This window comes from Eurypyga helias, unplaced genomic scaffold, assembly GCF_000690775.1.
Source record: "Eurypyga helias isolate BGI_N326 unplaced genomic scaffold, ASM69077v1 scaffold6229, whole genome shotgun sequence".
In the NCBI taxonomy this organism is placed as follows: Eukaryota; Metazoa; Chordata; class Aves; order Eurypygiformes; family Eurypygidae; genus Eurypyga; species Eurypyga helias.
The window spans coordinates 1,051-28,757 of record NW_010274263.1 but is presented as its reverse complement, the minus strand read 5'-3'; the positions used below and the strand labels follow the sequence as shown (position 1 = coordinate 28,757).

General features: G+C 41.8%; 1 protein-coding gene across 1 annotated transcript in view; it reads right to left on the bottom strand.

Annotated features, from left to right (window-relative positions):
• Positions 1-26,082, bottom strand: part of ZNF704 (zinc finger protein 704) — a 74,637-nt gene extending 48,555 nt beyond the window's left edge. Inside the window, exon 1 of the mRNA XM_010159772.1 lies at positions 25,856-26,082. Coding sequence (XP_010158074.1) covers positions 25,856-26,082 — 227 coding nt within the window. The remainder of the gene's footprint in view (positions 1-25,855) is intronic.
• Positions 26,083-27,707: the final 1,625 nt, after the last annotated feature.

Sequence of the window (27,707 nt, the reverse complement as noted above, 5' to 3'; positions counted from 1 at the left end):
GACTCTTCAGCTGTTTCAGGAGGCCAACTTCCTTCTCTATAGGCAGAATTTTAAAATTCTTTTTTGAAATTTGGTTAAGGAAAATCTTAATTATCTTAAATTTAATGTAGTCAAATTCCTGAAAATAATGAAGGGCAAAGCTATTTAGTTCTCAAATATTTTCTCATGGATTATTTAGAAGAATCAAGAAGTCTAAACATGGCTTCCAGAAATGTAAGAATACACTTGTTATTTCTAATAGCCCAAATTTTATATTTAAATTCCTATTGGAAAGGAAAACCCAGTTATAGAGTGGAATAATATAGTCTTGACAATGCTACACTGTATCTAAACAAGAAACATATATACATATATATATATATTAGGTCTACATACCCACCTTCCACAAAAAGGCAAGACAGAGTGTTGTTGAAAAGTAGTAGCGTAAAAATATTAAGGAACAGGAATGAGGGGAGAAAAAAACCCCAAGTGCTTATCCTTTTGGGAATGGTAGACATGCCATTTTCTAACAACATTGTGGAAGCAAAACAGAGTTCACTCCTTTTTGTTTTGCACTGATGCTTGATTTTATTTAGTAGAAGCTCTCATAGGTCTTTAAATAATTCATAATGCAGCGCCTGTTGTTTAGTTCAAGGAGGGAGCTTGGAGAATGTTAATCAAACCAGAGATGAATTGGCACAGCTGTAAATCTGCAAGACCCCTCCCCGATGAGCTCATCCCATAGCAGTGCAAATTAGAATGACATCATGTTTGCAAAGCCGCGTGCGCGTGTTCACACTCCCTCCCTCCCCATGCAGGATTTGTGCTAGGTTTTCACACAGCTTTTCTCCAAACAGAGATCATTACATACAGATATAGCTAGGTAGAAGGAACAGAAGCTGGAGGACCTGCTGCTACATCCATGCATTTTGTCCCGTTAGATCTGTCACAGCTCCAGCAGAGACACAAAAGATACACCTTTCTATTTGGAAAAAATTAAAACTGAGTATTTATCAGTCCATCTCAAAAAATACTTTAAAAAAAATTAATTATTAGACATGCCTTTGAGTAAGACCCACAAGTACTTTCCAAAGGACTTGCTTGATTCCTTTACCTGGTTTTCAACGAGCATGCAACTTCACGACCTTTAGCTCTCTCAAACCCGAGTCTCAGACCCATGTGTTTAAAAAGAAAACATTCATATAGCCACGCTGTTTGAAATCTCTCCTTTCTCTAACCCCGTTTCACTCAGCCATCAGACACTTAAGGCACAGGTACAAAAATATGCAACAGAAGTGGAGTCAGAACCTACGAGTAACAGATGACAAACTAAACAGTTAATGAAAAGCCTGTAGACAGAAATAATGTATGGGAATGAAATGCTCAGAGAAGAATCTTTATACTAACCTGTAGAAAATCAAGGTGCTTTCCTAATTGTTCATGAACAGAAAGGGCTGCCGTGTTTGTTTATTCTTATGAGTGTTCTAGCCCAGGTCCATAAGAAGCTTCGTAACTTCAGGAAGCACAGTAAGCATTAACACGCTCATTTAAGTCTATTTCATGCTCTTCAATAATCGAAGTTGTTATAATTTCACTGGTGAAGTTTATAACATTACTGAGTGGCACAGAAAGCACAGCTCGGTTGTCTGATACAGTCAGCGTACCATTCAACAAAACAAAATTGGAAACACCTCTCAGCCTCGTAGCATCTACTGGTCTGGTAAACAGCCCACGCAAAGATCGGGTTTCTGTCTTCATATTGAGTGAGGGCATACTATATAAATCCCCTTACGAGAAGAGAATGGGGAAGAAGTATATTCTAAGAGAAGTTTTAAACTTTATCACTACATGGTCCTCATAAAACACACACCCTCCCACACAAAAGCTTTCTACAATTTTTAAATTTTAGACACTTTTTTTCTGTCTACTTCTAAAAGCCTTTATAAAAACAACCTAACAGAAGATACGCAAGGCGAAGTAACGCGGTTTTAATGTGCACTATCACCTCTTGGTTTGTAGTCCAGCTCAAAACCAAGGGACCAGGTTTCTGCTCCACGTGAGAGTGACATTAATAGGGCAGCAGGAGGTTTACAGGCTTGCTAGTAGTAATTCTGAATTACTGCATTTTCTAAGATTCCTGTTGAACTATGCTACCTAAAACCCACAGTTTGGAGGAAAAGGAAGGCACACAGTGGATTCTTGGTAAAGTATGAAGAGCTTTGCAGACAGCAACATACAGGAGAATTACAATAGGCCACTGAAGAAAAAGATTATAGCTCTTTGGATGCACAGAAATAATAGTAAACAAAGAAAAACACAGACAAGATACAGAAATAGTGAATTTGACAGTGATGAAGGACATGGGGCAGCAAGATGCGTTCAGAAGTCGGTGCCACACAGTCTAAGCCAAGATAACGGTGCACCCATCGAGGGGCATCTCCTGCCAACAAGGAGGTAAGGCCGCTCACCTCAGAGGTGAGCACAGCCGGGGTGTTTTGAAAGTGTTAGAAATGTCTGCAGAGCACTTGGAAAACCTGGAAAAAGAAAGGAATTTGTCAGAGGACCTGAGAGGAGGAGTTACAGTGAGGCAAAGGATGGTTCCCATGATCTGGCTGATGGGGAAGCAAGGAAAAAGCCAGATTTTTATGTTACAGGACTTTATTAGGTTAGAGAACTTCAGCACTGTAACTCTGCATAGTGTCTAGTACAGTGCTGTCAATCCTCGACTAGGACCTCCTTCAGATACTAACATAAAAACAAAACAGAAGAGGTTTATTGCTCACTGAATCGCAGAGTAATTCTTCCATGAATTAGCAGAAAGCCTCATGATTTCAAACTAACAGAAGTTCCAAATATATTTTCAGATATGAGATTAAGAAAACTAAAATACATATGCCCAGAGAAGAATAAGTGCATCCGTGGTGGGTCGACCCTGGCTGCATGCCCGGTGCCCACTAAGGTGCTCTATCACTGCCCTCCTCAGCGGGGCAGCGGGGAGAGAATGTAACAAAAGGCTCACGGCTCAGGATCGGGACAGGGAGAGATCATTATCCTCGTGGGAGAAAAAGACTCAGGTTGGGGGAAAGAAAATTAATTTAATTTATCACCAATCAAATCAGAGTAAAAGAGAACTAAACCAAAATCTAAAAACACCTTCCCCGCCTTCCCTCCCTTCTTCCTGGGCTCAACTCCACTATCACTTTCCTCCACCTCCTCCCCCAAGCAATGCAGGAGGGCAGGAATGGGGGTTGTGGTCAGTCCATCACTTCTTGCCTCTTCGCTTCTTCCTCCTCAGGGGGTGGATTCCTCACATTCTTCCCTCCCTCCAGCGTGGGGTCCCTCCCACAGGAGACAGCCCTCCACTAACTTCTCTCAGATGAGTCCTTCCCATGGGCTGCAGTTTTTCAGGAACTGCTCCAGCCTGGGTACCTCCCATGGCGTGCAGTCCTTCAGGAGCAGCCTGCTCCAGCATGGGTACCCCCTGGCATCACAAGTCCTGCCAGCAAACCTGCTCCAGCCTGGGCTCCTCTCTCCATGGGGCCACAGGTCCTGCCAGGAGCCTGCTCTAGTGTGGGCTACCCAGAGGGTCACAGCTTTCTTCAGGCATCCCCCTGGTCCAGCATGGGGTCATTCCCTGGGCTGCAGGTGGGTGTCTGCTCCCCCATGACCCTCCATGGCTGCAGGGGCACAGCCGGCCTCACCATGGGCTGCACCTCGGGCTGACAGGCAATCTCTGCTCTGGCACCTGAGGTATCTCCTCCCCCTCCTTCTCCGCTGGCCTTGGTGTCTGCAAAGTTCTCTCTCACATCTTGCTCTTTCTCTGCTGCTAAAAAAAAAAAAAAAACTACTCTCAGTTTTCTCCACCCTTCTTAAACATGTTATCCCAGAGGCACTACCACCATCGCTGATGGGCTCAGCGTTGGCCAGTGGCAGGGCCACCTTGGAGCTGGCTGGCATTGGCTTTATCAGACATTGGGGAAGCTTATGGCAGCTTCTCACAGGAGCCACCCCTGTATCCTCCCCCTCTAGCAAAACCTTGCCCTGCAAACCCAATCCAGCATCAAAACAACCATACTTTAGCAGTGGGATTGCACAGGCACGCACTACTGCAGAACACCAAGTCCAAAGCAAGAGACTGCGTGCACCTCCCACCGAAGCTACTCATGGAGCAGTTCAAAGTCCCTGTGGCGAGCAGCAAGTGAACCAGTAGTTCTTCATAGCCCAGGAGAGCACAGTAAGGCATGGCTTGATCCCCTCAGAGGGGAGAATTTCCGTGGGACTCGTGCAAACACAGGATGGAGTAAAGCAATGCCCGTACCAATGCTGTGGCTCATCTGTCAATCTCCTTCCACTGTGAGCAATCCTGACTAGCCTTCTCATGTAAACATTTGCACAGCGATATGCTCAAGATTTCAGAAAATAAGAAGGAAAACAAGCCAAAACATCCCTTCTGATCCAAGTGCAGGCTTCGAATCTTGTAAACAGACCTTGTATTATGAAGTACTGTTTGGAAATCTCCCATCTTAGCATCAAAGTCTTTGGCAATTATCACCCACATCCAAAATCTGTGGTTTCATTCTACCACAGTTTGAGGATACATACTTAACCTTCAATATTTACTCTTCTCATAATGTCAAACAGCTTGAACTTCTCTCTTCTCTCCCCCAAAATGGGATGCTTCGAATCCATCTGGACAAAGGCTAAGCAGAAAGTTTAGATGAAACAACAGATCGTTTCATCTCTATACTATTGCACTGCCCCAGAAGATGCTAACAAAACACACCAGTAACACTTCCACTTAAAAAAGTAATTTTAGATTTGTAATTTAGAAGAAAAACAAACTTTTTACCTAAGCTTTTCCCAATCTTCTTTCCATGTGCACACAGCAGCAAAAAGATTTAATCCAATTTAGTGAGTAATGGTGCACAATTTCAGTGTTTGATGCTTGATAAGCCTCTCCGAGCAGAAAATATGTAAATGAAGAGTTAGAGTATGGAAAAACTCTATTGAAATAAAATATTTGTATTTCTGCTGCTTTCAAAAGATGCGCAGAATGATTCCCACTTGGATAGTCGAAGTGATAGGTGCACTTTGATTACTTATTATTAATGATTTTTTAGAAATAATCTAATTCTGTAAAGATTATTCTGAAAGATCAATGTAATATAAAGCATATCCTCTCTGGGAATTGTTTCAATGTCACTACTACTACACAGAGAGAGAGATATAGAGAGACAGCAAGCTGAACTTCTTCACTACTTTGAAAGGATGGATTAAAAACCTCACAGAAGTACCACAATTGCATGCAAGACTTGCTTATGTGCCTTTTTTATAATAGTATGTATTAATTTACATTTATTTGATCTGCATAACACCAGATCAGAGCCAAGAACCACTGCCAGTTTCTCTCAGGTAGGGATCTAAACCGTAAGATGCAAGATGGGCAGGTGCACCATGACCAGCTGCAGAACAAAGTACATGCCCGAAAACCGATGGAGGTGGTCAATCTATGGTGCTACATTGCGCAGAAGCGGTCCTTCAGGGAAGATACGAAGACCCGTGGAACAAATCAGGAAGCATGGAGCTTGGCACAGGGGAAGTACATGGAGAATAAGCAATACAGGAACTTCTAGATGAAATAACCAGAAAGATTTCAAGAGCTAAGCTGGTCAGAAGTAATTGGAGTTTGACAACACAGATGGATAACTGGCAAAGAGAGGACTACATGCACAGAAAACAAAGTAATGATTCCTCACCAGCTACTTGATTTCTCTGCTTGTACAGTATGTGCCAGTGAGGCTTCATAAGATATTACTAATAAAAAAGAAGAAAGACAATCAGTCCAGGTCTTGTGCTGGCCTGGTTAAATAGGGAAAGTTACCAATTTACCAAAGCACAGCCCTAATCATTATTTAAAAAACAATGAAGAAAAAGAGAAAGAAAAAAAAAATTAAAATAGAGCCAAGCTACTGTCTCGTCTAAAACTACTTATTCTCCAGCTAACGATAAATAGCACTGGCATCATCAGGAGAATGCTAACTCTGCTCTTCTAAGCTCCTCCTGTCCCTAACATCCACTGTAAAAAGAAAGGTTTACTTTGGTTAAACACAGATTTTCCAGTGTCATTAAGATATGGCAATGCTTTGTTCTGTGAAGCCCCATGACTTCAAACCTCATCTACTACTTGCTGCTAGATACCCAGCAGACAAGAACTGCAGGACAGCAAGGCGTTACTTCAGATCATCGCATGGGTCATGACACACGATTTTGAACCACGCACTTGCATAATCATGTACTTAGGTCTGCTCCCTTCGACCAACAGCAGAACACCACATTCAAACCCAATTTAGTTTTCTTGGAACGCAGAGGTTTCCACTATGCACAACAAGAAACCAGAGTTTATCAGCCTGAGATTAGAGCCTTTTAAATATTTTCATGCTACTCAATCCCTGCGATAAGATGCGTAGTTGGGAGCCTCACTGAACAAAAGTGAAGCACTACGAGAGGCTGGCAATATAAGGTGTAGGAACTACCGATGCTCTACCACTGTGACCGTGATTGATTCGTATTGCCTGTAGTACTGTTTCAATTATTTACATGTACTTATAGAACAGGCACACACACCATATAGCCCATTTTATAAAACCCCAGGAGCTATTTCTCAGAAAATTAACCTAAAAAACATTCTCTACGAAGCATTCTCTTAGAGGCTTCTTTGGTGGACATTTAAAGTGTGACCAAATTTGCAGATGTCTCACAACTGGAACTGTAGCAAACAAAGATCTGAAGAAGCTGAAAGATGAGAAACTAAGAGTTTTGAAAACTGATGATAAACAGCCCGATGCACAAAAATCATAGAATCATAGAATGGTTTGGGTTGGAAGGGACCTTAAAGATCATCTAGTTCCAACCCCCCTGCCATGGGCAGGGACACCTTCCACTAGACCAGGTTGCTCAAAGCCACATCCAGCCTGGCCTTGAACACTTCCAGGGATGGGGCATCCACAGCTTCTCTGGGCAACCTGTTCCAGTGCCTCACCACCCTCTCCATGAAGAATTTCTTCCTGATATCCAATCTAAACCTCCTCACTTTCAATTTAAACCCATTCCCCCTTGTCCTGTCACTACAGGCCCTTGTAAAAAGTCCCCCCCAGCTTCCTTGTAGCCCCTTCAGGTACTGGAAGGTGCTATAAGGTCTCCCCGGAGCCCTCTCTTCTCCAGGCTGAACAAATGTCTATTGCCCATACATAGCTTTATGAAAAAATTCACCTCCTCTCTTAAATCTCTCTCCTTAAGGACCCACAGTAAGAGAAAAAGAACATACATGATGCGAGGCCCATTCCCTAGCCCTTCATTTAGCTCCAACTACCCAACCACCCGCATTGCCCCTGGACCTCCGGTGCCCCCACGCCTCAGGCCGTGGCTGGCAGGACAGAGTGACCAGCGAGAAGCCGCATGGCAGGCCTTGCAATCACCTTCCAAAGCCGCTTCCAAATAAATTCCTGCGTCCAAATCGGTTATGCTAATTTTTAAGGAAGATTTGGGGGGGGGGCTAGTGTCTCAGCATCTTTCAGGGTTTTGTCCAACTGGGCGTAACAGCTGCATGGCTAAGCTGGATCGCTCACTGCAGGCACTGCCCACTCCTCCCCAGATATTGCCTACTCCCCATGGAAAACACTCCTAGAACCACAATTCACTTAAAAGGTGATTGGTAACAATTGTTTGTGGATCACAAACTCATCTCAGAGTTTACCTTGAGGTTTTCTGCCTTTTTAAGCTCCTCTAAAACCACTCTCAAACAAATGCACTTTGGCCCCAACATTTGTGAGTTTGGGTTTGACCCAGAGGGACGAGCAGGTTGTTTATCTGGGGCATTTTAGCTAAATCTGTCTGGCAGTTTGAGCTCTGCATCTACAAAAACAAACCACTTTTTGCCATACGTTAGACTAAGAAGTTTTATGTGCATATAAAACCAGTAATGGCTAAATGTGACTTACTGTCTTAAAGACCCCATCGAGAATAAATGTGTTTGAAGAAACCGAGTGAAGTCTGAGCTCCCTCCTTCCTCCCACGAGGATGCAAGGAGGATATGCAGTGTCAGCTCTGCGGAGATGACCCCGGATTGTCCCCCAGCAGGGTTCTTGCCCCTCATTTCTGTAATGCACTGCAGTTACCCCAGGCAGGGCTAACTTGGACAGCTGAAATAGGCTCTGGCAGCTGTAACCTCTTCTACAACCACCATTAGACTCTACAGATTATCAGTGTCCACAGGCACCTCCTTTGTTAATTTTTATTTAATGGAAAGCAAAAAAACTAGATGTAATTAATCACTGGAGCTAAGAGTTATATGGAGTCTGCTTCCCTTGATGTTTTCCACAAGAGCAGGAGCGACTGGGGAGCTGAACTCCCATTTTTATTAATTCTTCATGAGGCTTAGGTTGGTAAGTGTGTAACTGCTGAAAACACAGTAGAGATCCCTTGAACTCCCCACGTTCTAGCAGCAGAGGAGTCACCCAGCTCATTTCTGTGGCCTGAGCTTTAGAGACCATGAAACTCATGAACATGTGTTTCTGAAAAACATACCCTTCTGCTATTCACTTTTATATTTGGGGTGAGATATATGGATTGGTATCACAGAGGCTAAGCTCTTCATAGGATTAGATACAAAAAAACCCTGCAAAATGTCCTGGGCAAGAGCAAGCCCTGGTGCTCAGCACCTTCAAAAGCCCCGCTTTAGTTAATCACCCAAAGGTTAAAGGTTTTAAATAAATAAATAACATTAAGAAGACATGTGAAACCATGTGCTTTTGGGGGTTTTTAAGGTTATTAGGCATACAAGGCAGGAACGAGACAGGTTTTATTTATAAGAGGTGGTGTAAGCTTTTATATAGAGTAGAAGGGATTTTTGTCTTTGAGTTTGGATCAGAGGTTTTTCCCTATTTTTCAACTGGACCTTGAGGCAGGATTTTGAACAAGGGAACTCAGATGGGAAGCATAAATGGAACATAAAAGTTAGAAAAAGAAGCTTGCTGTTGAGAGTCAGGAGGAGGACAGAGCTGGCAGTGAGGAAATACAGCTTCTAATCCTGGTACAGCCCCTGCCTCACTAGGCAGCCACTTCCTCCTGCTGTATCACTTCTGGAACTTTTTTTAAAGTGGTTTTGCTTACTGTTCTCTGTTATTTTAGAACATAAAATGCTGTACTAAGCATTATATTTTTATTGTCAGCACAGTTGCTATCCCGCACACAATGAAGTAGATGATAAATTTTGAAGGTATCACCATCTGAGTAGTCTTTTTTTTTTTCCCCCAAACCAAACTGTCCCCTCCCTTTGCACACATGAAGTTCAGATATAAAGCAGAAAGCATCTTCTCTTCTAAGTTACACGGCACACTAATAAGATGCACTGCAGTACCTAAGTACGTAACAGTGCGCACACACGGACAAGGGAAAGTACATGGGAACCCATTCATATCAAGTGTGGTTGGCAAAGTAGCCGTTCTCAGAGTGATTAATTTTTGGATGCCATGGATTTTAACTGGATGACACACCTGAAAATACTCCATAGGAAGTGGTCGTTCACTTTTAACAGAGCGTCATCTGTTCAACCATCCCCAGGTCTAACTTCAACCCAGTTCCCACAGAAAACATTACAGCATCCTTGGGAGGAGAAGGGAAAATAAACATGGCCTCTGAGACGCATCTAAACCACAGACACTTCGAAGTCACATTCTTAAGGCTCTACAGATATATACATACACTTTATATATACTACACAGGTATGCACATATACAAATTGAATGCCTTGTCACCACTGTTTTGCAGTCTGGAGCTTGTCAAAACCTACCTAGTGCATCGCTACTCAAACAAACAGCAATCAGGTTTCAGAGCCACGCAGATGGACAGTTGCCAACCTGCCCGCTCCTTTAGAGCGTGAAACAATGCGTCTGCTTTACACCTGCTGTAAATAAACCACATTTACAGCCCCAAATCCTCAAACCAAGCCTCCCTACCCCCAGCAGCACTCTGCTGTCGGGAGCCTATGTACATTTTGGGGAGCACAGAGGGAAGGAGGGAGCAGCTCAAGTATGTTAAGCATTATTAAAAAGAGACAACTCAGTTTAAACTGCAGAGCTAGCAGTGGCGTTAAGACTACTGCTTTTACAAGTGAAAAACAGATACACCTTCTCTAAACTAGTTTTAGTGCCATCCTTCAGTGGACAGAAGTGGCATTTCTGGGCTTCCAGCCACGCATGAACTACAGCAGATTGGGTCGGGTCCAACGCTGAGCCCATACAATGCATGGATGTGGAAAATATTACGCTCACTTTCCCAGAAAACAAATGCTGGATTTGGTTTTCAGAACCTGTTACTTCTGTTACCACGGGAAAATGGCAGCAGTCTCACCCGGTTATTCTACTCCCTGACCTCACATAGGTACTCAGCTTCACCAGCTGTGGAGCTGCTCTCATCTCCCTCACTGCTATTCTACCCTCTATGTTAAAATTGGAAAACAGAGGCAGAAGAGGAAAAATAAAACCACAGATGATGCTTAAAGGGCACGAAGCACAAATTCCTCATGAGCAACACAGAAGCCACAGGCATCTTCAGTTCCTGCCTGTGATGTGCTCAAGGGTTTCTGCCCACTGCATGTCTCTGCTGACTGGTTTCAGTCCCATCCCATCCTCTTCCCTTCCCCAACCGGACCCCCAGTTACCAGGAGGTTGCCTCAATTCCTTGCCCTCAGCAAAAGGCCAGACCCTGAACATTTGTGCCTCCATGAAATGGGATATTAACCCATGGAATGGTTATTTTCAACTTCATTCATGCAACCTGTATTAAATAGTAATCAGAAAAAAGGTGTCCCTTCCACTCACCAAAAAGAGACTGTCTCCCACTGTGTAAAATGATGCAGGGGAAAATAAAAAAAAAGGGAGGTATACTGTTCTCCAGGCTCACTAGGATACAGGGAAGCAGCAATGGATGTAAAAAGCAACGAGGAAGGTTTTGGCTTTAATAGGAAAAAATTCTAGCAGTAAAAATATTTAAACCCTGGAACTGACTGCCCTTCTGAATGATGACCTGTCAATAGGCACCAACTTTTAAGAACAGATTAGACAAACATTTATCAAAAAGGATATATACAACAGGTATTTCTGGGAGGGCAAGTGAAGATCTACATGACCTGTGGAGGACCTTCCACCTGTCTTTTTCATTGTCCAGTGCTATAAATCCAAATATACCAATATCTATCATATGTGTTTTAGAAAACACATCTCTGAGGCAACAGTGTTTAAGCTACCAGTGTAATAAGTGAGCAATTACTTGGCATAGATGATGATATGGAAAATCTGGCAATACACCAGAAATAAAGCATGTAGTCATGCAGCTTCTGAAAGATAGAGCTCGGGAAAGCAGCATATTTTTAAAACAGAACATGGTACGAGTTTAAGGTTGTTAAAAATCTGTTCAAATATTTTCCACTAAAACAGCAGCAATTCTCTCAATCAACAAGACGAGGCTCTGAGGTAATGACAGCACACCCAATTTTCCCATCGAGATAAACTCCAACATAAATTTTTACTCTATCTACATACATACACAGATGTTTCAAGAAACTAAATAAATCTTTACCAATCAGAGTGTAGCTTCCTGCAATGTCTTTTATAAATCCCACAACATTTTTTATGCATGATAGCTACTGCAGATGATGGTCAGACCTTGTTTTCATTTAAATCAATTAGGGGAGACACATGGTAGCAGAGCCAATTTGCTTCAGCAGAGCTATACTGCAAGAGCAGCCCATTGCGTGTGCAGCTGGGCACTGCTCATGCCATCTCCAGCTCCTGCCCTCTAGAGGTAGCTGCCCTACTGGGTAATGAACAAAACTTTCTGATTGTCTAAAAAGGGCTTGGTTTTGTAGGCAGGGAGGAATCAAGGTGTCCTCAACCCCGTAAAGCATAAGATTCCGTAACAGGTACCCACTCAGGTTTGTGCAGAACCAGAAGAATGAGCTCCTGTAACAGTACAGAGATAACTATGCACGTTTTGGACTCAAGTATAGTGTAAACTGAAAACAACGCATTAGATTTGGCAATATATACTCACAAAACTGGTTTTATGACGAGAGGAAATTAGCCATAATGGTTCTTCTCCAGGCTTTTTGTTGTCTTATCTTCCACTTGGCTTGTGGGTTTTTGGTTTGAGGTTTTTTTCGGTTGGTTGGTTTTGTTTGGAGTTTTGGGCAGTATTCTGTTTGTTGTTGTTTTTTAAACTAGAAAGATAAGCTTCTTCAAAACGGCAGATGTTTTCTATAGGCTGTACTGTTTACAGAAATCAGTAACAATTTGTCAGTCACTGCTTACATAAAAATATGCATGTTTGTGGCCTCACCACAGGCGTTACTCAGCAGATTTTAATTACCCTGTTGGTGATTTAGTGTTGTATAGAAACATATCCGAGCATGTTTACACATCTGCCATTGCTTATGAAAGTTTGTTACTTTTGGCTAGATCACAGAAAAGAAGAAACCACCAAGCAAAGCAGATGTTGAACTTGAGTCTGTTGTTCATTGTTTCCTCTACAGTCCCCAAACAAAAACTACATATAATCAGCTTAGATAATAAATGTTGATAACTTCACAAAAATAGTGAAAATAATGATGATTGGCTTCTCCAGATTTGCTTTCTCCCAGCTACTTCTTCCCTCCGTGAGCTTGCACTGCTCCCAGGAGTCTTCCTTCCCAACATGGTAGGGCAGGCAAAAGTTTCCTGGGTATTTCCCAGGCATGAAAATACACTCAGTGCACAATATGAGAATAGGAGCTTTTAACCATCTCATTCCTTAATTCAGCATTGTTTAATTCTATAAACACTGCTTACAGAATGCAACATATAAGCATGAGGAGGGAGTCATTTCAGAGTATTTGGAAGTGCATCTTTTGGAGAGGAAGAAACGTATTCCTCATTGGAACTGAAGGGAAGGTTTTAGAAGCCCAACTGTGGAAAATGTGAAGTATTGGAAAGAAGGTGAGGTGTGGAGAGTCGCTGGTGTTTTGAAGGGATGGTTAGAGCAGAGGCATACCCAGAGAAGGAACAGCACGGGGAGAACAAGTAGGAGGAAGAGAATAGGCAGCGATAGATGGGTAAGTGGGAGGCTGTATAGCACAGTGAGTCAACAGGAGATTTTAAAAGGAGGGCAATCTAGGCCAGATGCTTTTAAGTTCCCATGACATCAAGGGATACATTTAGCTTGGACAAGATTTAATTTAAAAAAAGTACTTAAGAAAAGCACAACACACGTAGAATGGCTTAATATTTGCCCCTCAATGTAGAGATGGGCAGGAGGAGACGTTTTCTGTTTTGAAGTCTGACTAAAAACGTTATCTTTTTTATTTCCCATTTCTGATGTATTTGGTAGCAGGTAAATAAGCCATACTTCTAGGAGCACAGAGGCAAGTAATGACAGAGCCAACAGTACTTCAAAGGCACAGACAGCACCGAAGGACTGATGAATCAGAGCTCCTTTATGAGGGTTGTACTTAACCAGACACACACAATAAAAACCAGCTGGGAGACAGGGTCTCCTCGGCTGTACCTGAGCAGTCCTCTCCATCTCGGAATGAGGACAGCATCTACAACTGCGGAGGCTCAGCTGCAACCATGACACTGTGGGACAGCAGCTGCCAAGATCTCAATCAATCCATGTCCCGCAGAAGGACACCTCAGCCGTGCAGGGCAGCACTGGGACATGGGATATCTACTGACCCCTCATGGTTTCTTCCACAGCAACTACGTTTTTCCCTGGCTTATAAATCCAAACTCCCCACCGCAGATATTCTGCCTCTCCAATTCCTCTGCCATAATAATGACAGGCAAACTCAATTAATACTGTGAACAGTTTGGATGTCTGCACAACAAGTTGCCAAAAAAAAAAAATCTCAAGAAAAAAAACCCCAAAGATAACAAAGAACATTTGCTGCATAATGTAATTCAAAGCTTCTATCTGCGGGACAAATACAAGCCATGTTTATTAATGTTACACATTATGTCTTAAATTAAGATGTAAAAGCTTGGTTTTGTACTGCTTTAATGTTAATGATTTATTATAAGTCTAGTACGTATCTAGTTTATTTCAGTAAGACCCATATTATACATTCAATGCAGATTTTCTCTCCTGCTTCTTACTCAGATCAAAACATAATAAAATGACAGAATTGCTGCATTCCCCTGCAAGTATTTGCTTCAGGGATTAGGTTGAGATAGTAATGTATCTTCCTTTGTAATACTTTGAATTTCTGCCAACATCATCACTAAATATATACCACAAAACATAAATAAGTATAACCACAAGCCTTTTCATTCGACATGTTTTAAAAGGCTTTCAACATTGATTAGATTTTTACTATTGCTGTTGTTATTATTCCAGTGATCTACAAGTACTATAGCTAGGTACTAGAAATAGAAACACTAGTTTAGAATGGTTAAATATCAGTAGAGATGAATTCACAAGTATATCACACAAACACATGCTTACTCTTTGATAATGGTTAAATATCAGTAGAGATGAATGCACAAGCATATCACACAAACACATGCATGCTTACTCTTTGATTATATATATGTATGTTTATATACATTTAAAATAATATTTAACATCTACTCTGCACTTAGTATGAGAATTACACATCTGTGATCTTGGAGTCAAAGGTTCGGTGAACCCTGTAAGAGCAACCACGATTCTGGAAAATAAAGTAAGTGAATAATATTTAACATCTACTCTGCACCTAGTATGACAATTACACATCTATGATCTTGGAGTCAAAGGCTCGGTGAACCCTATAAGAGCAACCACAATTCTGGAAAATAAAGTAAGTACCATTGAGAGGCAAGAGATAGCATGAGCACATCCCACACTAACAGCCCCACTGTCGCCGATTTAGAGAGGAGAGGAAAGGGAAGGGAAGAGAAAAGGCCAAATAATTTAATCAAGAGGACACAAACAAAACAAGAGCCATGACTTCAGGATGCAGTTCTCAGGAGTTAAGCAGTTAGGAAAAAGGAACCAAAAGACTCTAAATCATCAGCACTGACTTGTAAGGAAGTGGTATCAAACCTTTTTTCACAGACACTTTTCATGAGAAAGAAATACCAAAATATGCCCAGCACATCCTCTTCCTCATCTTCTCCCTCCTCACCCAGCCAGGTAAAGAATCTCCTCACACCAAGCCATCACGTATGGGAAAATCCTAAATGCCTTTTTATAAACCTTACTTCACTGCCTGCCTCAGCTTCAAGGGAGGAACAAATGGGACATTCACAGTGAAAAGAAAAGCGATGATCCAAATTGAGACAAAGAGGAAAAGCAGACACAGCAGGGAGCTTAAGTTTGGGAGCACAGTATGGGAGGAAGAATGTCCTTCGTATACAAAATTAAGGAAAAGACTTCAAGTATTTTAATACAGGTTTTCCTGGGGAAAGCAGGAAACAGAAAGCCTAAACACAGGCTTTACTTTGTTATAAAGCAGACCATAATGACAGTATCTCTGCTGGTGGTGGAATTATCACCCTCTTCTTCCCTCAAAAAAACAGCCAAGACATTAAGTTATGGGTAACAAACCAAATCAAATGAGGAGCAACAGAACTGTGATATAAGAATAACTTATGTTAAAAGCACCAATTGGCTACTGACTCCATTTACCATCTGGAATGGTGCTATTACTAAAACCATCCATGTGTCAGCACACTAGTAGCCTCAGTGCGTACGCCCACGCTGATGCTGCAGGGGACAACTATTTACGCAGGACAGCACAGCTCAAGTGTCCAGCCACATGTGAGCTTATGCTCCTGGAGAGAGGGAGGAACAACTCTCACATACACAGAAATTAGTACAATGTATAATTGTAAAACAAGAAACACACTGCTACTGTATGCTGGTAATGTTGTTGTTTACTTTTTCCTCTCAGTTCCCCCTAAGGAGGCTATTTTGAAGACGTGGTTATCAAACAAACCATTTCACATACACAATTGCTAACTGTGAATGTTTTATCCCCAAATGAGAATGAAATTATGTTTCTAAATATTGGTTCTATACACAGTGTAAACACACATTTGCTTGGAAACGTTACATAGTTTTGGCAAAATGTCTCATTTCATCCTTTACTCTATGGATGGAAAGGCAAGGTACTTTGGGATGTACTTTTTCTGCTGGTACCACTAATAGCAGTTTGTGGTTCACACACAGCTTGCTCCTGGCCTTCTGAAGATGCTACGGCCTCTGTTCTGTTCACTGGGTACCAAGCACAGACAGCCCCAGGCTACTTGGCAGACACAGTGTCACGTCACCTGCGGGAATTCCAGTAGCAGAATTTTAAATACAGAGCCGTGCGAAATCACAAACCCCTTACGTACTGACCTGGACTGGCACACTTAAAAAGCCCCATTTTTTATTGCTGGCTTGAGACAACTGTGAACCAGTCATTCAGTATGTATTACAAATACATCAAACCCAACAGGTTAGCACTTTCAAGCTCCCAAAACGCAGCCATTCAGCCAGGTATGGAACCAGGCTCTCCTCAGGGATCACAAGCCACGCTGCTGATCACGTACATATCCCGTGCAATACAATGCCACCGAGTGCTGGTTCAGTAACAAAGTCCAAGGATCTTTTATTGGGAAAGACTAGCAACTTAACAAAAACCGCAGCTGCTTCATGCAAACCTTGTATATCTAACAACACTTCTGTTCCACTACTTTCCCAAAATCATCAGGGAGTAAAAATGCAAAAGATGGAGTTTATTTTAAACCATGCAGATTACTAAAACCACAAGAGGGTTCTGCTTCAAAGAAAAATAACCTGTCAGAAAAATCTAATTTATGTACATATCCTAATGTAGATATTGATATTTCAAAGTGATTTAAGTGTTCCAGCCTCTGACAACGCTCCTGTTGTCACAAAAACTGAAGTACTAATAGGTAAAACAGGTATCTGATGCATATAAACCGTCATATCGTGGAGATTAGAAAAATCTTTCTTATAGAAATTAATAATAGGCACCTTAAAAATAGTCTTTCATCTGTACAAACCAATTATACACTTTACGTACCACATGAAACTCATCTAACCCTATTTTTTTTTATTGTACTGTAGTTCTTAGGGATACAAGCAAAGCACTGAAAAACCCTTGTATGCACAATGCAAGCATACTACTATAAATGGAGAAAATTCACACTTTCTACCCCCTTTTTTTAAAATAAAAGTGTAAAATTAATGTTTTCATGGAGATGATGCTAAAGGAGCTAAAACAGAAACTTCTAAAAATATTTTACAATCAGTGATACAACTTCCCTCAGAAAGGCAAGCTTCATGTCTTTCCTGACCTCAATGATACAATGTCAAATACCACTGCATAAACCTGCATGTTTTAAATTTGCAGCAGTTAAATAAAACTGTAGCTATGAACGTAGCCATGGTGTACGTCGTCTCTGTAGCCATATACACGGTAGCCCATTCTTGCACGTTTCACAGATACACAAGTTATCAACCATGTACCCATTGACTTTTTTTTCTTTTTCTCAGCACAGATGGCATTTCAAGAGGATTTTTTTTTTGTGCCACAGCTAACACAAACCACAAATAAATTACTCTTATTGAATATCGCCTGCTGCTGAAGAGTGTTTTGAAATTACACTCCATTTTTTAAGGGAACTGAAGAGCTGAGAACAAGCCGTGCATTCACAGGGATGGCTAACAGATAAAGCAGCAACGCTGACTGAATGCAGCTCTTCACGAACCAGCGCCTAATGGTCGCCGCACATGAAGGACACAGTTTTCCTCTATGCCACATTAGAGGAATTCATTGAAATTTGCTTGGTAATAAGATCATTGTCCGCTGGCAGCTTATATCACACAGATAAAATCATTTAGCCTTTTGTCTTGGCTATAAGTAGAAGATTTTAAAGAGAAGTAGTTCTACAGATGAAGACAATCTTTCTCACAAATCCATAGAATATGGGATTTCCTAGAGAAATGGGAAACTTATTTATATGTGTGTGTGTGTGTATATAGACCAGGGAGACCTTATTGCAGCCTTCCAGTACCTGAAGGGGCTACAAGGAAGCTGGGGGGGACTTTTTACAAGGGCCTGTAGTGACAGGACAAGGGGTAATGGGTTTAACTTGACAGTGGGGAGGTTTAGATTAGATATCAGGAAGAAATTCTTCATGGAGAGGGTGGGGAGGCACTGGAACAGGTTGCCCAGAAAAGCTGTGGATGCCCCATCCCTGGAAGTGTTCAAGGCCAGGCTGGATGAGGCTTTGAGCACCCTGGTCTAGTGGAAGGTGTCCCTGCCCATGGCAGGGGGGTTGGAACTAGATGGTCTTTAAAGGCCCTTCCAACCCAAACCCTTCTGTGATTCTATGATATATATATATGTATGTATGTATGTATGTATGTATACATGCACAAGCAAAAGTCTTTGTTTGGAAATATTAATTACCCAAAATAACACAGACTCAAATGTCACACAGTATGGCAACTTAGCATTACCACATTTACTCCCTGGGAATGCCATTTCAAGTCGATAGATTAAAAAAAAATTAACAATAAGACTGGCCAAAAATCCCGGTGACTAAAGTCACCAGCTGGTGTTAGAATTTCCTAATACTAATACTACTGCGTACATCAGAAGACAGGGTGAATGTTGAAAATTATGGAAAACCAGAACAATGAAGGTCCGTGTGATGACCAGTTGCTACAAAAAGCCCCACCAAACAGAAAGCCACTTCCTCATGAGAAGTAAGCTTCATCCTTACTCTTGCCAGGTCTGTCACTCTCAAATCACATTCTACTCTCACAGGATTAAGTACAAGAAACCAGGCTCAAAGATCACAACCACGAGTAGTTGCCATTATACCAAACTGTACGAAAATCACTATCAAATGCAGAGCATTATGAGTAAAGAACAGAAAATACACTTTGCTTTACTCATGAGATTAATATTCCCTCTGCTCTGAACACTACTGGGAAAAAATACCTCAAGAGTAATCTAAACTCATCCAAAATTCACGCTTTAATAACAATATTATGTTGGCAAAATCCTGCTGGGTAGGCCAACCAGCGTATCTAAGACTGGTGGTGAAAGAATAAATTCTGCTAGTCACATAACTGGTTCCTCTACAAGCTGCAACTGGTTGAGCCCGATGGTTGTGGGGATGTCTGTAAAACAGTTAAGTACGAGAAACTCAAAACTCTCTGATCCACACACAACACAACACAAAGGAGAGAAATGGGGTAACTGACAGAAGTCCACTGAAAAATAAAAAGATACATTATGTACACTTTCAGAGTAGTATTTTCCACAGCAGGGGATGTTACACCTTTCTCAACAAATGATCCTATCTAGAATATCACTGCAGTGCTCTGGCAGTAGGGACTTCTTAACACTAATGCCCAAGACACAGAATCATAGAATGGTTTGGGTTGGAAGGGACCTTAAAGACCATCTAGTTCCAACCCCCCTGCCATGGGCAGGGACACCTTCCACTAGACCAGGTTGCTCAAAGCCTCATCCAGCCTGGCCTTGAACACTTCCAGGGATGGGGCATCCACAGCTTCTCTGTACCACCCGGCTATGAAATCCCATCTTATTTAGAAGCAGCTCAACCAGCCCTATGTCCAGCCACTCTTTGAATGGGACACTCTTCTGAGCGTGTCCTCTGTTCCTCTGTCCCCAGCACTCCCCAGACTTGATCCATGTCACCACTTGAAAGGCGAGGTTCCAACAGCATGCGAGCCATCACAGACACCCTGATCTGTCTCAGCATCACGAGAAGCTGGTTAAGCAATCACGGCAACAAACACTATGCGCACCCAGGCAAGTAATCTGGACGACGACATTCCAGTTAAACAAGCAAGGTGACTTCTGGAGTTCTGCTTTGGCTCTGCAGTAGCTACCTGCGAAGTTTTCATTTGCAATTTAATCTACACTTTACAAAGAAGCTTCTGCTGCACCGCAGATCAAAGGCATCTAGAGCTTAAAGCACATATACAGCACACATGCGTATTTCTAGAACGCAAAGAAAATCTAGTATTAGAAAACAGCATCAAGAAATATAAAGCTTTTTTACTTCAAAAAGTGCTAACAGACTGATTCTCTTATTGCTCTTTAGATAAGCCTCTTTTTCCGGTTAACAGATCCTAGAAGGCACCACACCTTTTTGCAGCAGACCATGACGAGCAGTTTACCATCAATATTAAACATAATCAAGCTCTAATGACTGCTTGGGTGAAATCCAATCAAGCTGCACACAAATTTCACTAAAGAAGTCTAGCAAAAACAATGCAACAATTTACTACTTCAACAACTAGCTGCTGTGGATATTTGGAGAAGCTGCTTTTAATGAGATGATATTGCCAAATAACAACATTTTTACAGAAACCCTGAAACATGGGAATGACTCTGGGAGTAATTCTCATTACATGGGAAAAAAAAAAAGTTTTCAAAGTTTAACTGGCATGGATGCACAGAAAATTAAACTTAAGAAAAGGGAGCCCTCAGTCTAGAGGATGGTTAAATAAACTGAAGAAAACCTCACACCACAATGAGGTGCTTTTGGGCGAGAAGGAAAGCCAGAGAGCTCAGAAGCTTGCAGAAGTAGTCAGTACATCTGAAGTACAGTCTGGTTTCTCCAGCTTTTGTTTTCCCCCATCTGACTGAAAAGCCTCAGCAGCCAAGAAATAGTTGATTCCCTCTGAAGTTGCCCCATCAACCCATTAACCCGAAATCATGAGGGATACAGGAAAGGAGCTCCCTCAAAAAGAACAGAGGCGCTTTCTAAAAGAGATGCAGAAGAATCACAGAAGACAATCTCTGAATAAACAACATCTCCAGGTACACAGAAAACCACAACTTGATCGTCCAGTTCTTCCCTCCGCAAGTAGCCTGGGAAGTGCTCCTAGAGAGGGTATCATAGTTCAGCAGATACTGCTTTTGATCTTTTGGAGTCAGGCTCCTGGAAAGTTTTGGCTACAAAAATATGCAAATGTTTCCACTGAAATGCATGGCGCATAATCAATCATGCCCAGCAGGCCTTACAGATCAACAACATACTCGGTAATCAGAAGGCTGCCCAGAGCTATATTCCTGGAGAGACCAGGCAAGAAAATCATTTAAAGGATGAAAATGAAGCACTGCCCATAGCGCTGCTTTGTACTGATGGTCAGAGAACACGGCTGCAATTCATTTTACCCCAGGTTTCTACAGCTATTCTACAAGGACCTAAAGGGGCAACAAGGGAGAGAATTCCTCGAGACATTTAATTTCACATATTCTTTTATTAAATTATAGAATAAAAATTAACTTCGCAGTAATTGAGCAACTTCTTATATATATATAAACAGAAGACAGGCGAGTCCAATATATTAATGTAGTGACAAACATGACTGCTTAATAGCAGTGAACCAGAAAAGCACAGGAACCAGAAGGTTTTATTGCACAACAGCTATTTTCACACTATAGGAAGTGCTTAAGCAGTTGAGGTTAAGCTTTGGCTTGTCCTTTAAGAGCACAAATTTAATGTAGAAAAAGTTAGGCAGTTAGAAAGTTTTTATCTCTTTCTTTTTTCAGGGAAGATAGGGTACAGGAGGACTGGGGAAAAGGAGAATGATGTGGCAAGGGGTTAATACAAATTTCACAGTATTTTGAGGTCATAGAGCAAAATTTAACAAAAGCAAAACTATTCAAACACTCTCACTCATCAGAGGGGTGGGGGAGATGCCTACCTAGTTCCTTCTTTAATTCTCTTAACCTGTTGGATGTTTCTAGTTACTCCTTTCTGGGACAGCAGAAAGGACACCTCTTGCGACACTAATGTAGGCAAGTTTTGAAGAGTTTCCAGATACAGCTGGTCAAAACACTTCTGTCTAAAAAAGGACCTTTAACCCCATCACCATTTCCAGACATTTATTCTCACATTTTACTCAAAAAAGGAAACTTCATCCCTTGCTTTCCATCACTCACCCTTCTATCCCCATTCTCCGAGGGGCAGAAGCCATTCCCTGTGTGCCTGACCTGCACTGGGGTCCTACACCAAGACTCACACCCTCACAACCACCGTAACCGCAGCCCAGGCTTTTTCTCATCTTTCTTGTTGACTTGATTTGGAGGAAGTGTGGATTTCGGCAAGAAACCATGAAAATACAAATGAGCAAGATGTCTGTGTTAACTTCTACACCGCTGCCTACTGGGGACATCATCTTCGATTGCATGTGACCTCTACAGACGTAGCTGCCCAAAACACTGGTAGACCGGCATTTGCTCCTTCCCACACGGCAAGGCGTTTAGCCCCTCAGTGACACCACTCTTTATTTTTATTTTTTTTAAGAAAATGACCTTCTACTACTCAGATCTTGGGATTGTGGGCTGTGTTTGATCCCTCACGTCTGAACTGGAGGTCAACCTAAAGTGTATTCTCCTCTGCTGTACAGATAACATCTCATTTCTCAGAGATAATTGCAGTTCATCGTCGAGTGGTCAGACCCCTTTCTCCAAGAGAGCAGTCCTTTATGTGTCAAAACTGCTGATAAATTTGAACTTTAAAGGGAAAGTAAGGAATTCATATTTTCTTATTATAGTTCATCTACTCAAGCTGAACAGTTTCATTTACGTTCATCTCAGCTTCAGAAGTAGGAGGACTATTTAAATCTTGTAAGTTTTGTTCAAAATGACCAAATGAAAAAAAAAAAATCTCAAAAGGGAAAGACTTAATGCTGCTAACCTCTCATTTCATTTCTGCATTCCTAAACAATCAGTAAGAACACACCATGACCGCCTCCTATTTCAATCCAAAAGACACCTGCAATACAGCACGTAACTCAGAGAAAGGTCTGCTGTATTTACACAAGATGAAATAAAACAATGTAAATAATCAACTTAAAAATTTAATTTTGGTATTAAAATTATCCTGCACGTAATAAAGTATTTATTTCACATCTGCTACATTTAGCCTGACGCTATCACTTTGAAGAGCTGCCCTATGAAGCGCCTTGGACATGTCAGGACTTTGATGGTTAAGATACCTCCTTCGTACACCAGAGACACCAGTTCACATCCTTGCTCCAAATGCAACAACAGAACCACCTAAATGCACACCTTCCAGGCTACAGGCAAGTGAGCAACTGCTGGGTTGTTAATTAGTACGGATCTACCCCTTCTCTCCAGGTATCACTGAAGAACAAAACTCTGAGGCGTCTATGTTTTCCGTTAGTCTCCCCTTCTCTTGCACACACACGTGAGATGGCCACCAGCCTGTCCCTGCTCTACAGTTTCACCTGCTGCAATTTCAGCACACCTGAGTACCAATCCCCTGAAATGCCAGGACTGAGCTAAGCTATTTTCATATTTCTAAGATTACAAGCTTCATTTCCATAGCACTTTTCTACTTCAAAACAATAGCTGAACGTCTACTGAAAGTCAAGAGGGTGTATGTAGCAATAAGAAGCTGAAGATCATATTAAAACCCTTATTTCTCCCACGCTTTTGTAAACATTATCTGATTGATTCAAGATGACTTTCCACAATTGGATGCAACGCATCTGCGAAGGCGGATGGATGTTCTCATAAAGGAACAGGACAGTTGACCCAGCAAGTCCTGCCAGAAAGCAAAGGGAGAAAGAATTCACCCCTGGGGAACACACAATTCCAATGGCGCAGTCCTCTACAGAAGATTGGAAGGGGTTTATAAAGAGGCAGGAGAACATCAAATGCCTGGACTGTCGCTTCTCAGAGAATGTGACTTTGAGATCAAACTGTGCTGAAGAGGAAGAGAGACTGGGCATTCCCCCCATTACAATAACAAATATTCAGGAAGACCTCCGGGCGAAGTTTTTAGCGCTCTTCCTGTCCATTGCGGACAAATGGCCCAGTAATTCAGCTCAGATTAAAACTGAAACTTAAGCTCGTGCGCACAACCGCAGCAAGACTGACCAAGATGTTTATCATGCTATTGAATTTAGACTCCACGTTTGTTTTCAACTTCAGCCTCCATTTCTGCTAATCAAGCAGTTCAACCCACGTGTCTGAAAACATGCACCAAGGTAATATGGTCATTTATCTGTTCCCAACAAAATACAGAAACAAAAGAACAATTTTAGAAGACACCTTTGCAAATAAACCTATTTCCTATCATCATAAGTATCCTATGCTCACAACCACTGTCAATTAGTCTTAATAAAGCATTAAAGATGTTTATTTATCCTCTTTTCCATCTCGTTGGGGAAAAAATATCCATTCCTCCAAGTAAGAATGATCTTGGAGTTACACAAAGAGGGCTTGACTACTTCAAGTGGATTATCTGCATGAAGCCACACAAAAAGGCACTTAAACACTGTACTTTACCTGCCCGAAATGTAAAATGGAAATGCTAACTTATGGGTTGAGCAGGCAGTTGGACTGGGTGAGTTCCTGAGGTCCCTGATGACATCAATTTTCTGATAATCCTATTTGCTTTGAGACACATAAAAATGAATGAGGAGAGTCAGCCATTACAGAGTTGATTAATCCTGTCAAAATTCTCATGAACTTTTTGGTTTTTAAAAGTGTTATCTGTAAGAACCAGAAGAAAGCAACAGTCATTCTGTTTTGGATAACATGACAGAACCTGCTGGCTTATGTTGGTTTTTAGAAAGTAAACAAGTAAAAGAAGCAAGAAGAAATATCCCGTTTGACTACGTATTTTTTAAGTAGCACTACAAACGCTGAAGGCATATCACTGAATATTATGTGCAAGTGAATTTACTAGGCAGGTTAAGAAGAAAATCTTGCAGATAGACTGATGCCAACACGAAATCATGAACAACAAAAAGAAAAAGCACTTGTAACACAGAATGCCTGATTTGTTGACAGTTTTCCACCATTGATACAAGTGAGTTTGTTCAGCATAAAATAAATACATCCAGTAATGCAGTATGACATTTTCCAGTGGAGTCATTCCCTTTCTCTCTCAAAGCAATGAAGTCCTTCCCCAAAGCTCAAGGTTCTAGACTCTGTATTTTCAAGCCTCTTCTCTTTTAATCACTAGCCAGTACGAAATTCTCAGTTGCTCCTTCTCTTAGTATTATTTCACTTAAATAGTAGGAAGGAAAAAAAATAGACAAATAAACCTTGAATTTCTTGCTGTGATATACATCAAGTTTCAGATAAAGAATATATTTTTTCTCAAAATAATTCCCTATATTTTCATTAACGTGTAACTGCCCAGATGTGAATGCTGCAGACACATACATTTATGTGCATTCACAACAGAATCTCAAGGGATAACAAACTAAAAAGCACTATCAAAGTCGCCAAACCCCCTTTTTTACAGTCTGATTTCCCTGCATTAGCCTTTCCTCACCGCTTTTTCCCCCTAATTCATTTCATCGTCTACATTATGACCCAGCTGTATTCAGCAATATAAGAGAACATAAGATACTACATCCTCACTGTGCAGAGTAAGCCACCGCACACTCCCATAAATGGCTGCAGGTGTGACAGTAGAAAGTAATTTAAAAAACATTACAAAATGCTAGCAGGTAAGGTGAATCTATGTCAAATTTAGAAGATTACTTATTAGGGTGAAGCTGGGTCAACAATCTCTTCCTCTTTTGGGAGTACCTCAGTTACAGCATGTTTTTGTTTTTTGTAAAGTCATCTCAGTTTCTGCTACTGGTGTTTTCAATTTTCTAGCAGATCTCTTAAGTACTGGTGCTGTGATTGACTCTGGGCTGCCTGGACAAGAATGTTAGTCTTACGAGTTCATACTACCACTTATCAAACTTGCCTCCAACATCCCATTTTTTTAAAAAAAAAGAGCTTACAACAAAAGACTCAACTCCTTACCTTGCTGGAGGCACATCGATATTTGAAGAAACAACCTTGCGCTTCTGTTCCAGAAGACAAACAGAACGAGTGTTTTCCTTTTCGTACTCATGAGCTCTGTTTGGTTTTTTGGTCTCTGCTGTTTTTAAGTCTTCCTCCTTTGTGGTGAACAGGAGAAACTGTTGGTCTGGCAGTTTTTGACTGATGTCACTTTTTACATCCTCCTGTTGAAATGCAGGGAAGGTCATTTCACGCTTGATGCTGGCTGCCTGTAAAATTAAAAACAATTATTAAATTCTCCTCTAATTCTCCTGGAATGGGGAAGGGGAAGACGGGACCATGACCCGATACCCGCAGGCTTTTACTTCTAATTAACTCTTTGAATCAGAAAATACCATTTCTTTGTCCTTCATTAATTCTGAAACTGATGTTAATTTCTCAAGTGTTGAAGACTATCCAGGAAAATAAGCAATTCTTGTCCATTTGACAAAGCAATCAGTTTCCTCTTAATGCTAAATCAAAAGGTATTTGAACTGGAATATCTGAAACCATGGTATATGCAAGATATATTTACTCCATATGCATTTGTGCTGCATAGCTATGCAAAAGAAATCCTTGATGCTCTACTAAAATTCCAAGAAAAGAGGCAAAACTCATCCAGATAAAAGGCAACCAAGAAATGAAAGTGCTTATGACAGCAATTTACTGGATTCTTTAACAGCTGTATTTCTAAAGGAGGGTTTCTCCAGGAGCAGAAAAATAATTTGCTGCAATCCAACTCAGCTGCCAGAGGGCAAAGGGAAGTAAGTGATGCCAGCAGGGTCTCCATGAGGAACCCCGCCAGCTCCATCACTGATGGTCAGGGGCAAGGAGCACAGACACACAGAGGGGCAATGTCAGGTTGTCTCTTTGTCTGCCAGCGCTTCCCACATCTTCAGGCCTGCTGCTTCCCATAAGCAAAGACTTCCCAAGCAAACAGGGGTCTTAACAAATACGCTACCCCTTGGAATATGTGGTGGTGGTGTTTATGAAGAGAACTACTGCAGTGTTGCAGTGAAGAGCATGGAAAACCAGCAGAACCAAGCCACTCTGCCTTCCCAGCAAAGAAAACAAAACCCCAGGATCTTGATTTTCCTCTGCAATACTGTTCCCTGGCCAGCCAGGCTTCCTCTTCTCCATGGGGCAGACGTAACTCACAGGCTGTCGCAAGCCGCTCATCCTGCCACGCATCAACCAAGCTCCCTCAGTCCTCAGCCTGGTAGCTTCCTCATGCCCCTGCGAGCACACAGCCTACCAGAAGCACCTGATAACAGTTATTTCTGCATATCTGGGCTTTGAATATCAGAGGGTTCAACGGCTAACTTGTCATAAGCCCAGGAGATGCACCAGCGCCACCCCAACATCCAATACCCAACAAAATGGCTGCTTGTCCCACCTTGAACAGAGGTACTTCCGCAACACATGAACCACCTCGGAGAAATCCCAACACCTTCTAGGACTTGCAGACTGGATTTTTAGATACTCAGTAATTATTGCTGATCTTTACAATGGAGAAACCCAGGATATGTCACCCTCAAATCACAGAATCATAGAATGGTTTGGGTTGGAAGGGACCTTACAGACCATCTAGTTCCAACCCCCCTGCCATGGGCCGGGACACCTTCCACTAGACCAGGTTGCTCAAAGCCTCATCCAGCCTGGCCTTGAACACTTCCAGGGATGGGGCATCCACAGCTTCTCTGGGCAACCTGTTCCAGTCCCTCTCCATGAAGAACTTCTTCCTGATATCTAATCTAACCCTCCCCACTTTCAATTTAAACCCGTTCCCCCTTGTCCTGTCACTACAGGCCCTTGTAAAAAGTCCTCTCCCAGC